The sequence below is a fragment of the Dryas octopetala genome, chromosome 7 (assembly GCF_963921425.1).
Source record: "Dryas octopetala chromosome 7, drDryOcto1.1, whole genome shotgun sequence".
Classification (NCBI taxonomy): domain Eukaryota; kingdom Viridiplantae; phylum Streptophyta; class Magnoliopsida; order Rosales; family Rosaceae; genus Dryas; species Dryas octopetala.
In genome coordinates, this window is record NC_141372.1 from 2,650,871 (window position 1) to 2,664,073 (window position 13,203).

Genomic DNA, 13,203 nt, shown 5'->3' on the forward strand with positions numbered 1-13,203 from the left:
TGTTTCAAACAATATTTAATCATGTATTTTATACAAAATTTTTGGGTCTGTTAGAATCAGAAATTCTGAGCCGGCCAGCTGGTGTTTCCTATATAAACTTACTTCCCAATGAATAACATAACATCATCAATCCAATCTTGCAAAACATACATTAAACATGAAGAACAGGAAACCAAGCAACCTCCTTTGCTGTTATTTCTTGTGCATTGTTTCTTTAAGCATTTCTTTGGCCATTGGACAGAACACAAGTAGTAGCATCCCAGTGAATGTGGGCGTGGTTCTTGATGACCTTGATTCACCAACTGGAAAACTTTGGTTGAGCTGCATCAACATGGCCCTCTCTGACTTTTATACCTCTAACACTTTCACTAAGACCAGGCTGGTCTTGAGCATTAGGGACTCTAGATCAGATGTTGTCCTTGCAGCTGCTGCAGGTCTCTCCTTCTCTCTTCTTAATATGGGTTTCATTTGAATGTGCAATAATTTTGAGTCATTCTATATGTAGCTTTTCAATCATTTAATAAATCTGTTTTTAATGTTACTTCTTGTGCCTTTTGAATTGCTCTTCATTTATTGATCAAACACAGCTTTGGACCTAATAAAGAATGTTCAAGTGCAAGCAATCATAGGACCAAAATCAACAATGCAAGCCAACTTTATAATTGATCTTGGAGACAAAGCCCATGTTCCCATAATCTCATTTTCAGCAACAAGCTCTTCCCTCACTTCCTTGAAGAGTCCATATTTTTTCCGAGCTGCACAAAATGATTCTCGTCAAGTCCAAGCCATAAGTGATATTATCCAAGCCTTTGGATGGAGACAAGCTGTGCCCATCTATGTAGACAACGAGTTCGGGCAGGGGATACTACCATCCTTGGCCGATGCCTTGCAAAAAGTTCAGGTTCGTATCCCTTACCAAAGTGCCATATCTCCAACTGCCACTGGTGAGGAACTTTCTTCAGAGCTTTACAAGTTAATGACAATGCAAACCAGAGTCTTCATTGTGCACATGTCTCCCTCTCTTGGCCCTCGGTTTTTTGCCAAGGTACAAGAGCTGGAAATGATGAATGAAGGCTATGTTTGGATCTTGACTGATGGTTTAACCAATCATTTGAGTTCAATGAATGCCTCAGTCACCAATTCAATGCACGGTGCATTGGGTGTGAGGACTTATGTGCCAGAAACGAAAGAGCTAATCGATTTTAGAGTTCGATGGAAAAGGCAATTCCAACAGGAAAATCCAAGCATCATTGATGCTGAATTAGATGTTATGGCACTTTGGGCTTATGATGCTGCTTTTGCAGTAGCCATGGCAGTTGAGCATGTTGGGAGCAAAATCTTTGGCTTCCAAAACACAAATGCTTCCATCAACTCATCAACAGACCTTGAAACTTTTGGGGTCTCTCAAAATGGTCAAGAACTTCGCCAATCCTTATCAGATATTAGATTTACAGGCCTTGCAGGAAATTTCAGTTTTGACAATGGGCAATTACAATCTTCCATGTTTCAAATAGTAAATGTGAATGATGAAGGAGCAAGACAAATTGGGTTTTGGACACCACAGAGTCGACTTGTGAAAAATTTGAAATCCATAAACAAAAACACTAAAGATTCAACTTCTACATCCAATATGGGACCTATTATATGGCCAGGAGACTCATACTCTGTTCCAAAGGGATGGGAGATCCCCACAAATGGAAAAAGGTTGAGAGTAGGAGTTCCTATTGATGCCTTTAAAGAGTTTGTTCTGGTGGTACCAGATAACAGTACTAACACAACAGATGTTACTGGGTTCTGTATTGACATCTTCAATGCTGCAATGGAAGACTTACCATATGCAGTTACTTATGATTTCATTCCCTTTGCCTATCCCAATGGTACATCTGCCGGCAGTTACAGTGATTTGGTCCAACAAGTTTTTCTCGGGGTAAGTATATTAAAATTAATGTGAACCCTCATTTAATTTGTATTTCTTGATGTGAAGACGATTCAATTTGTGATTTTGCTGAAACGATGGCATACAGAATTTCGATGCTCTGGCAGCAGACACAACAATCAGATCAAACAGGTCCATGTATGTGGACTTCACATTGCCATACACAGACTCAGGCGTGGTCATGGTAGTGCCATTGAAAGACGGCAAGAACGGAAAGACATGGATCTTCTTGAAACCTTTGACATTGGACCTGTGGTTCACAAGTTTATGCTTTTTTGTCTTCACTGCTTTTGTGGTTTGGGTTCTTGAACACCGTATTAATGAAGATTTTCGCGGGCCTCCCTTGCATCAAGTCGGCACAAGCTTCTGGTACTCCTTCTCAACAATGGTTTTTGCACATAGTAAGTTCTATATACCCCCTAAAAATTGATCCTAAGGATTCATGTACGTGATGAAACCATAAATGCACTCTAATATGAAATAGGATCCTCTGTGCAGATTTATTTTTGTGTGCTGATCTTGTGTTTATCTGAAAAACAACGTCGTTTACAGGTTTAAGGAAGAAGATCAGCACCCAAAAAGTCAGCAGAGGATATGAACTCTTCTATTATTGATCAGAGTGACTGAGTGACATAATCATATTTGTGCTTATAACTCAACAATTAATTGTTGTTTTTTCTTTGTTTTTCACATCAATTAATTTACAGAGGAGAGACTGATGAGCAACTTGGCTAGGTTTGTGGTGATCGTATGGGTGTTTGTGATGCTGATACTGACTCAAAGTTACACAGCCAGTCTGAGTTCACTATTGACAGTCCAACAACTTCAGCCAACTTTTACCAATTTAAGAGATCTTAATAACAGTGGGGAGAATGTTGGGTGCCTGGAGGGTTCTTTTGTGTTCGACCTTTTGTTACAACAAGGTTTTAATCGTTCCAAGATTATACCTTATCGATCCCCACAACATTGCGCTGAACTTTTGAGAAACGGGAGTGAAAAACTACAAGGTGGTATTGCTGCTGCTATTGACGAAACCCCCTACATGAAGCTTTTTCTTGCAATGTATTGCTCCAACTACACCATGGTTGGCCCAATATTTAAAACTGATGGCCTCGGCTTTGTAAGATCGATCTCTCTTCACACACAACTAATTATAAATGAATCACATTTTTAGACTGTATTAGTGAATCACATTATGTGGCAAATAAGATCTACTTACTACATATAAAGTGCTTTACTAATGTGTTCTTAAAATGTGGCTAATTATTGCGCGTGAACACTCATAAGTCTTATTTGTGTCTATTATCCTCACACACAATAACTTTTTGTATATATAGGTCTTTCCAATAGGTTCACCTCTTGTACCGGATATTTCGAGGGCAATTTTGAGGTTGAGTGAAGGAGACGAGATGAAGAAAATTGAGAACAAATGGTTTGTGAAACAAAGCAGTTGCTCAGACACCAAACCAACTGTCTCTGATTCCACACGTCTTGACCTTAAAAGCTTTTTTGGCCTTTTTCTCATTGTCGGGGTCACTTCATTATTAGCTCTCATCATATTTGCAGCCTCCTTCTTTTACAGGCATGGCCACATCTTCATGACAAGAGGTGCCTCAGTATGGGGTAGAATTAAGGTCTTTTTTAGAGTCTTTGACCAAAAAGACCTCAGCTCCCATACTTTTAGAAAGAAGGAACAGGGTCTTCTCGAGGCCTCACCAAGCGGCAGCAGCTACCGGGGAAGCCCAACAGTCCATTCAAACCGCACAGATCCAGGCCAACTTTCTGTAAGAGAACAAGGAACGACTGTTGGTCCAGAATCTCCAACAGGTGTAGTCCCTGCAGCTAATGAATTTGATCATCCCAACCCAGAAATACCATCAACTCCTCAAGGAGCTCAAGAAAACAATTAATACATATTAATTTTCACAAGTTTTGTATGATAATTGATAGAATTAGAACATCCAACCCAAAACCAATTGGCAATGGGTGGAGAGGCCCAAGACTTATAAGCACATATACTAAGCTCTAGTTTTTCGATATGGAACATTACTCCACATTACTCTCAACACGCCCCCGCACGTGTGGCGAGATTTTGAGCCTTACACGTGAACAAATTGTATTAGGTGATGTGGGAGCACGTGTGGCCGTTGGGCTTTACACGCGGATAACCAAGCTCTGATACCATGATAGAATTAGAGCATCCAACCCAAAATCAATTGGCAATGGATGGAGAGGCTCAAGACTTATAAGCACATATACTAAGCTCTAATTTTCCGATATAGGACATTGCTCCACATTACTCTCAACAATAATGATAGTCATCCAAGATTTTAGATTTCTCAACTCCTGAAGAATGGCTCTTTGTATATAAGCTATGTTGGATTGTTGGTGCCTAGCTTGTATATATAATTCACCTAAAAACAATAAATTTCTGATGTATTATAATTAATATATAATCTGGATGCAGGCATGTATGCAATTTTTCATCAAGCCAAATTCTGTAATATGACATGTGGATGATTGAACTTTGAAAATGGAGGCTGAGGGTGATTAGATTTAGATCAGATTTTGGTTAGAACAGTTGGTTGATCTGGCCCTCTGCTTCCAAAACCGTTGTCCCCATCTCTAATTGGATTGGATATTAGTCAGGTTTTACTGGCTGATTTTTTGAATAATATATATTTTTTGAAATAATTAATTTATAAGTGTGGTACTGTTGCATTGACTTGACTTCAATCATGCTTGAATTCCTCTTCAAAACTGTGGAGTGCACTTGAATGCTCCCTCCTCGACCGACTCCATAGTATATATTATAATTCCCTTATCATTTTCTCATATATTTTTAATACTTAAATCCAGATTCAGAATATTTTGGGTGCCAATTAAAGTGAGGTTTCACAATCACGGAAATAACTTGGAAGCTCATCATGAATACATTAATTGCATGGAGTCAGCTCCTTCTCTGAAGAGTGCAGGGCATCCTTTGCGTTCAGTCAGTACCTGACATACTTTCAAATATAACAGTTGACATAGCACTATAGCAGTTGGAATATCAGCTTAATTAATTATGTAATATATTTCTATTTCAATTTTTTTCATTGGGTTCATCTTCTTAAATATCAATTTGGCATGCGTATGCTGATTTCTTGTGAGTTGTGACTGAATATTATTAAGGAAATTAAATTACTTGATATGAGGTCCGTGCACAGTCGTAAATTTTTTGAAAAAGATCTAAACATTAGAAAATTGAGCAATGGTTGCCCCAAGTGGTGAATCATGGGTTATGATTTTTTGTTTCTGAAAGACAAAATAATGAGTTAAGTGTATGATAGGTCAATAGTTTGATTTTCTTTAGTAACTAAAACAGACTCAAGAATCTGGGCTTCCTGCAGATTAGAGGTGTTTAGAGCTTAATGTTGTTAAGGTTCTGAGTGTTGTTTTTCTTGTTTGAAGCTTTTGTTATCTTGATTTGTTTTTTCCTTTGTCTAATGTAATTTTTTTTTTTTCTGTTGTATTGCTTTGTTTGCCCTTTGGGCTGTTCCGTTTCTTTAATGAAATATCTTCTTGGCCAAAAAAAAAAAAAACAGACTCAAGAATTTATAATTGGGCACCAATGGGTTAATCTTGCTGACCAGTTGGCTAATAGTTTTCGAATCCCAATGCTTAATTTTTTCTAGAAGCTCTTAGGGGTTAAAAAGAATTAAATGGACATATGATTAATATATTGTGTGTATTGGTCTTAGTAGACTTCACTCTTATATATGCTCCTTTAAGTATGTTATACACAAAAACAACTTTGCCTTGCTATATGTAGTGAGTATTTTAAAATCACGTTTACTTTGATTTGGTCAAGGTAAACGAAACTATTACTTGCAGTGGCCTCCTCTTTTAATATCTTCACAAATTATAATATCTTGAGCTAGCTACTCCAACACGTACATCATATATGAAGAACTTCAATTAATCCTGTATTTCATACCAAATGAATTAAATACATGATTAATTTTTGGTGAGCCAACCATTCACATCCCTATATAAACAAGTTCCCAACGAATAACATTATCAAAGTTTGCAAATCAAAGATGCAATTAAACACGAGGAAGAGGTTCTTCTTCCTCGTTTCTTTTGTTAGTATTTCCTTGGCCATGGAACAAGAGAACAGTACAAGTAGTAGTATCCCAGTGAATGTGGGTGTGGTTCTTGATGATCTTCATTCACCAACTGGGAAACTTTGGTTGAGCTGCATCAACATGGCCCTCTCTGACTTTTATACCTCTCACACTTCCACTAACACTAGGCTGGTTTTGAACATTAGGGACTCCAGATCAGATGTTGTCGACGCAGCTGCTGCAGGTCTCTCTCGATCTCTTTCTCTCTTCTTAATTTGGGTTTCATTTAAATTTGTGTCCTTCTATCTCTCTATATACATCTATAGCTTTTCATTCATCTAGAAAGAAGCATTAATGCAACTTCTAATTGTACCTTTTTAATTTCTGATTCTCTTTTGCTCAAATACATGTACAGCTTTGGACCTGATAAAGAATGTTGAAGTGCAAGCAATCTTAGGACCAACATCATCAATGCAAGCCAACTTTGTAATTGAACTTGGAGACAAAGCCAAGGTGCCCATAATCTCATTTTCAGCAACAAGCCCTTCCCTCACTTCCCTTCGAAGTTCATATTTTTTCCGAGCAGCACAAAATGATTCTTGTCAAGTCCAAGCCATAAGTGCTGTTGTCAAGGCCTTTGGATGGCGAGAAGCTGTGCCCATCTACGTAGACAACGAGTTTGGGGAGGGGATACTACCATCCTTGGCCGATGCCTTGCAAGAAGTTCAAGCTCGTATCCCTTACCGAAGTGCCATATCTCCAACTGCCACTGATGTGCAACTTGCTGCAGAGCTATACAAGTTAAAAACAATGCAAACTAGAGTCTTCATTGTGCACATGTCTCCCTCTCTTGGCCCTCGGTTTCTTGCCAAGGCACAAGCGTTGGGAATGATGAATGAAGGCTATGTTTGGATCTTGACTGATGGGTTAACCAATCATTTGAGTTCAATGAATACTTCAGTCATCAATTCAATGCATGGCGCATTGGGTGTGAAGACTTATGTGCCAAAAACCAAAGACCTCATCGATTTTAGAGTTCGATGGAAGAGGCAATTCCAACAGGAAAATCCAAGCATAATTGATGCTGAACTAGATGTGTTTGCACTTTGGGCTTATGATGCTGCTTTTGCATTAGCCATGGCAGTTGAAAATGGTGGGACTACAAACTCTGGCTTCCAAAACACAAATGCTTCCATCAAGTACTCCTCAACTGATCTTGAAACTTTCGGGGTCTCTCGAAATGGTCCACAGCTTCGACAATCCTTATCGAGTACTAGATTTGGAGGCCTTGCCGGAGATTTCAGTTTTGATAATAATGGGCAATTGCAATCTTCAATGTTTGAAATAGTAAATGTGTATGGTGATGGAGCAAGAGGAATTGGGTTTTGGACACCACAGAGTGGAATTGTGCAAAATTTGAACACCACAAACACAAACACTAGTACATATTCAACTTCGAAATCCAATATGGGACTTATTATATGGCCAGGAGACTCTACCTCTGTTCCCAAGGGATGGGAGATCCCCACAGAAGGCAAAAAGTTGAGAGTAGGAGTTCCTGTGAAGGATGGTTTTAATGAGTTTGTTAAAGTGGTATATGATCCCAGCACTAACAAAACAGTTGTTACTGGGTTCTCTATTGACATCTTCAATGCTGTAATGGAAGGACTACCATATGCAGTTACTTATGACTTCATTCCCTTTCCAATATTACCCCATGGTACTTCTGCTGGCAGTTACAATGATTTGGCTCATCAAGTTTTTCTTGGGGTAAGTAAAATTAATGTCAACCTTATTTTCGGTTGTTTTTCTTAAAATGAAAATGATTCAATTGCCTAATTTTTGCTGATCGAAACGATTGCATACAGAATTTTGATGCTGTGGCAGCAGATATAACAATTAGAGCAAACAGGTCCTGTTGTGTGGAGTTCACGTTACCATACACGGAATCAGGCATAGTCATGGTAGTGCCAATGAGAGACGGCAAGAGCAGAAATGCATGGATCTTCTTGAAGCCTTTGACATGGGACCTCTGGCTTGCAACTTTTTGCTCTTTCGTCTTCGTTGGTTTTGTGGTTTGGGTTCTTGAACACCGAGTTAATGAAGATTTTCGCGGGCCTCCCTCGCATCAAGTTGGCACAAGCTTCTGGTACTCCTTCTCAACAATGGTTTTTGCACACAGTAAGTTCTATATTACTCTAATATGAAATAGGATCCTCTGCTGATTTTTTTGATGTTGATCTTGTGTTTACTCGAAGACAATGTCATAATATTTATTGGGGAGGAACGAGATCAGCACAATTTTTTTTTAAAGAATCCTCTAATATTGATTGTAGAGTGACATATCCTGTTTATGCTTTTTTATTTTTTTTATTTGGAGGAGAGGGATTCGAAACCGACCTTTTCCATTATTGGAAACAGAAATATCACCGGACCAATAGTTAGTTGGTTATTATGTTTATGCTTGTCACTTAACAATAACTGAATGCTTTTCTTTTTTCATTAAATTTACAGAGGAGAGATTGATCAGCAACTTGGCCAGGTTTGTGGTGATTGTATGGGTATTTGTAGTGCTGATACTGACTCAAAGTTACACAGCCAGTCTGAGTTCACTATTAACAATCCAACAACTTCAGCCAACTTTTTCTGATATAAAAGATCTCAATAACAGTGGGGAGCATATTGGATACCTGGAGGGTTCTTTTGTCAAAGACCTGCTGATACAACAAGGTTTTGGTTCCAAGATAAGGCCTTATAAATCTGTAGAAGAATGCAACGAACTTTTGAGAAAAGGGAGTGCAAAGGGTGGTTTTGCTGCTGCCATTGACGAAACCCCCAACATGAAGCTTTTTCTTGCAAAATATTGCTCCAATTACACCATGATTGGCCCAATATTTAAAACCGATGGCTTTGCCTTTGTAAGCTCTCTCATTCCATTGTCACACACACAAGTAATGTTTAGGAAATCGCATTTTTTAGACGACTATTTGTAAATCACATTATATGATAGATGAGGTCTAGTTTTAAATTGTTATCTCAGTCATTGTAACATCATTTGCTATATAATATGATTACACTCAATAATGTTTTGGGAATATGTAGGTGTTCTCTATAGGTTCGCTGCTTGTACCAGATGTTTCAAGGGCAATTTTACGCTTAACTGAAGGAGACGAGATGAAGGATATTGAGAACAAATGGTTCAGAAAACAAACTAGTTGTTCGGATACCAAACCAACATTGTCTGATTCCATGAGTCTTAACCTTGATAACTTTTGGGGCCTCTTCCTCATTGCCGGGGTGGCTTCATCATTAGCTCTCATCACATTTGCAGCCTCCTTCTTTTATAGGCATGGCCACATCTTCATGACAAGAGGTGCCTCCGTATGGAGAAGAATTAAGGACTTTTTTAGAGTCTTTGACCAAAAAGACCTCAGCTCCCATACTTTTAGAAAGAAGAATTTGGGCCCTATCGAGGCCTCAACTACTTGCAGCAGCTACCCTCCAAGCCCAACAGTCCATTCAACCCACACAGAGCCAGGCCCATCTATTTTCGTGGAAGAAGGAACAACTGTGGGTCCAGAATCTCCAGCAGCTACTGAACTTGATCTTCCGATCCCAGAAATACCAAGAACTCCTCAAGGAGCTCAAGAAAACAATTAATGTATATAAATAATATTATTAAATTTAACAGATTAATGTGTGTGCATGATAATAGTATAGTCACCCATGGTTTTAGATTTTGCATTATAACTGTAGCATATCTGTATTTGGTAGCTGATGGCAGCATCTCTATCTATATAGTAGATTTCTATACTGTTTTTCACAATTGTTCAAAATTTGTCCCATAGAAAAACATTTATGTTATATTATTAAATAGTACTTTTGTCTATTAATTGACATGGTTCATTGAATTTATTTATTTTTATTCCTATTTTAAAAGGGGATTAACGTTATTTTAGTCTTCAGACTATTACACTTGTATTAATTTGATTCCAAGATTTCTAATTGGAGGGAAAAATGGTGCAAGAGGGAAAAAAATGTAAGATAAATGGAAGAGACCATTTTGTCCTAAAAAATGACCCCACTTAATTGGCACATAGTGCTATGCAAACGGAAATTTAAATAAAAATAGTGCTATGCAAACGGAAATTTAAATAAAAAATATGTAAATTGACGAAATACTCTTAATTAGCAAAATTGAAAAAGTCAAATTCTTTTAATTTTTCAAATTAAAAATTTATATACCAAACTGATATAAGTGTAATAATTTGAAGACCAAAATAATATTAATCCCTTTTAAAAAAAAATTCTAATCGGGAGCTTCGAAAGCGTATTCAAAGAATTGTTTTCTTACCATATGTATGAATCATGTGCGGTTGAGCACGAGTTTGAAATAGTATCTTGACTAATAATGTGTGGAAAGTTCATAAGGCAGACCTTGACTAATGTATCTCTCTATTTCAGTCAGAAAAATGCTTGAATACGTATTCAAGCATTTGCTTTGAATATTCATCATTCATTCATTTGCATTGCATCTTCGATTCAACAACGAGGCACTGTAGCTACTAGCTAGCTGAGCTCTAAATTATGAACATAATTTGTTTGATTTGGTCAAAGCAGCGCAAGCTACACGAGATGGATTACTTGTACAAGTTCATTGTTTTTTAATTCCAAGTACCATTAATCCCAAAAAAAGACAAAATTAGTAGGTTGGAGGGACAATATCTAATCATATATGTATGTTAAATTCGAAGACCGAATACTCCTGTTGTTGTCCAGTTGTCCAGTTGTCCACAGACTGAGGGTCACCTTTCTTTGTCCTTATTATTATTCTAATGTTGAGTTAATACATAATAATATATATGAATAATTAAATGAAGTTCATAGTTAGACACTTAGACTTAGACATGAAATTAAAATGACATATAATAGTTGGTGTACCGTGTACGTCATTACTCTATTTCTAATGGTACGTATGAATTGGGTCCTAGCGATTGTTGACTTATTATTCTTTTGAATTTTGTCCTAGCTTGAATCTTCACGTGTGATACATTCTCTCCGTATAAATTATATATATATAAGAGTAAATTATATTTTAGTATCTTAACTTTATATATTATTTCAAATTAATATCCAAATTTTGAAAAAAAGAAAAGAAACATATAGAGTGACGCTAACACTCTCTAACAAAAAAACCGTCAAAACCTTTGAACAACAACTATAGAAACCTAGTAAAAAACTACCTAGTTTGAGTACAGTTGTATGGTAATCTCTCAATGAAATATTTTATTTCATTGCAGCTTGACGAGTAGAGATCTCATGTCCCCAAACTCCCATGTCCCTTTTTCACATATTTTGAAAAAAAAAAAAAAAATTAAGTAAAACAAGAATTAAGAAAAAGCCCTCAAAATCTGTGAGAAGGGACAGGGAGAGACAGAGGATTTGGGGACAAAAGATCTCTACCCTAGCTTGACATCATCATTTGCCTCCACCATGTATAGCGAGATCTGACATATTTTAGTTCAAGTTTCGGTTTCAAAGTTTTGACCTTAGAAATAGATTATATATGAATGAGGAGAATAAGTTCCAGTCTTCAACATCTATGGTTTAGTTGGTCGTTAATTAGTTATACTCATATCTTGTTTCTGAAAAAGAATTTCTAGCTGCTAATCTTTTTTCAAAGAAGATATCGCTGAATCACACCTGTCATTTCCAAATTTCATAATTAGTCATTAAAAATAGAGCAAATTTCACTTTGCACCTTTGTGATTTGCTCAGATTATCAAGTTGATCCCTCAAGTTTTAATTTTGGCAATTTAAAACCCAAGGTTTAAAATCAAAGACAATATAGTCTCTCAATAAGTCTGATTGTTATGTTAAATGCTTATGTGGCACATGTGAGACCCACAATTAATGTCTGCAACCATCATAAGGGCAATTTCAGAAACGTTAATCTTGCAAGAGCACAAAAAAGGTAAACGATCATGTGGTTGATCTTGTTGGCTTTCTGGGTTGTGATGATAGTGCTGCTTTGTTGTATACTTGATGGTCGGAGATACTAAATCCTCTATTAAGACGTTAACATTTAAATTTATTTGAAGCAATTAACCAACAAAAATTAACCATATAGGTCCCACATGTACCACATAAGCAATATTTAACGTCTAAATGTTAAGTCAGATTTATTGAGGGGTCATATTGTCTTTAATTTCAAATCTTGGGTTTCAAATTGCCAAAATTAAAACCTTAGGGAACAACTTGATAATTTGAGCAAACTTCAGGGATGCAAAGTAAAATTTGCTCGTAAAAATAACAGAGAAGCTTTGAAAAGTTCAAAACATTGTAAACTACTAAACTCTTGGTTGTCAAGTGAATTACTAAACCCTTTTTATTATTATAAATGATAAGCATGACTAATGAATGCAAGTGAAGAGTGAGTTGATCAGCCACTGAAAAGGGACTAGATTCTCTGCCAGGCAAATTATACCAGGCATTGTGCCTAACTTTTGATCTCAGCCTTCCAATAATATTTTATGGTTGAGATCTTGCCACGTTTGCAAATTACTTAGTTTCCATAAATTAATATTTAAAAATAAAAATAAATAAAAAAACCAAAAAATATCATCCCAGCCCAGCCCACTGTTCCCCTTCTTCTCCGGCGACAATTTCCCAATCTCTACCTTCTCCCCTTCTGAGGCAGAAAGGTACACACCCACGTGTTTTAAAAGAGAACCAAGAGGACTGGTACGCCAACCAGCAATGCAATATTTGTTTGTGTGCAACACAAACCCAAATCCTCAGCCAACTTGTTTCCTAAGATTTTTACAATCTCTGCTAACCTTTGATTAGTGTCCCACCAGAGCACTTTCTCCATACTTTTCTTTTCAAAATATGAAGTAATTTCCCTTTTCTAACAAATTGCCAAGACCTAGATCAATAATATCCCTTTGTTATACATATTTGTTTGTGTTCCACCAACCAGCAAGCTTGGGTTTGATCTGTAGCCTCCACTATTAACACAAGTTGGAGATATATCCTGCAACAATTTCCTATTTGATTTTGAATTTGAGAGGAAACCCAAAATTGGAGCAAGCTTGGGCTAGAAAATCATCCACCAGCTAGGACTATGGAGGAGAGTGAGAGTGTGTGTAGAGAGAG

At 37.1% G+C, this 13,203-nt stretch overlaps 2 protein-coding genes across 2 annotated transcripts; both read left to right on the forward strand.

Annotated features, from left to right (window-relative positions):
- The first annotated feature begins 91 nt into the window (after positions 1-91).
- LOC147278429 (glutamate receptor 2.8-like) lies at positions 92-3,846 on the forward strand. Its single transcript, XM_086250161.1, has 5 exons — positions 92-434; positions 588-1,927; positions 2,025-2,337; positions 2,644-3,056; positions 3,274-3,846. Exons 1-5 carry the CDS (start codon positions 158-160, stop codon positions 3,844-3,846), a joined length of 2,916 nt encoding a protein of 971 aa, XP_086106287.1. The 5' UTR covers positions 92-157.
- A 2,145-nt stretch (positions 3,847-5,991) lies between these two features.
- LOC147278430 (glutamate receptor 2.1-like) lies at positions 5,992-9,724 on the forward strand. The gene is made up of 5 exons (XM_086250404.1): positions 5,992-6,289; positions 6,461-7,815; positions 7,914-8,226; positions 8,560-8,963; positions 9,148-9,724. The coding sequence occupies exons 1-5, from the start codon at positions 6,019-6,021 to the stop codon at positions 9,703-9,705; spliced, it is 2,901 nt and encodes a 966-aa protein (XP_086106530.1). The 5' UTR covers positions 5,992-6,018; the 3' UTR covers positions 9,706-9,724.
- The last annotated feature ends 3,479 nt before the right edge of the window (positions 9,725-13,203 follow it).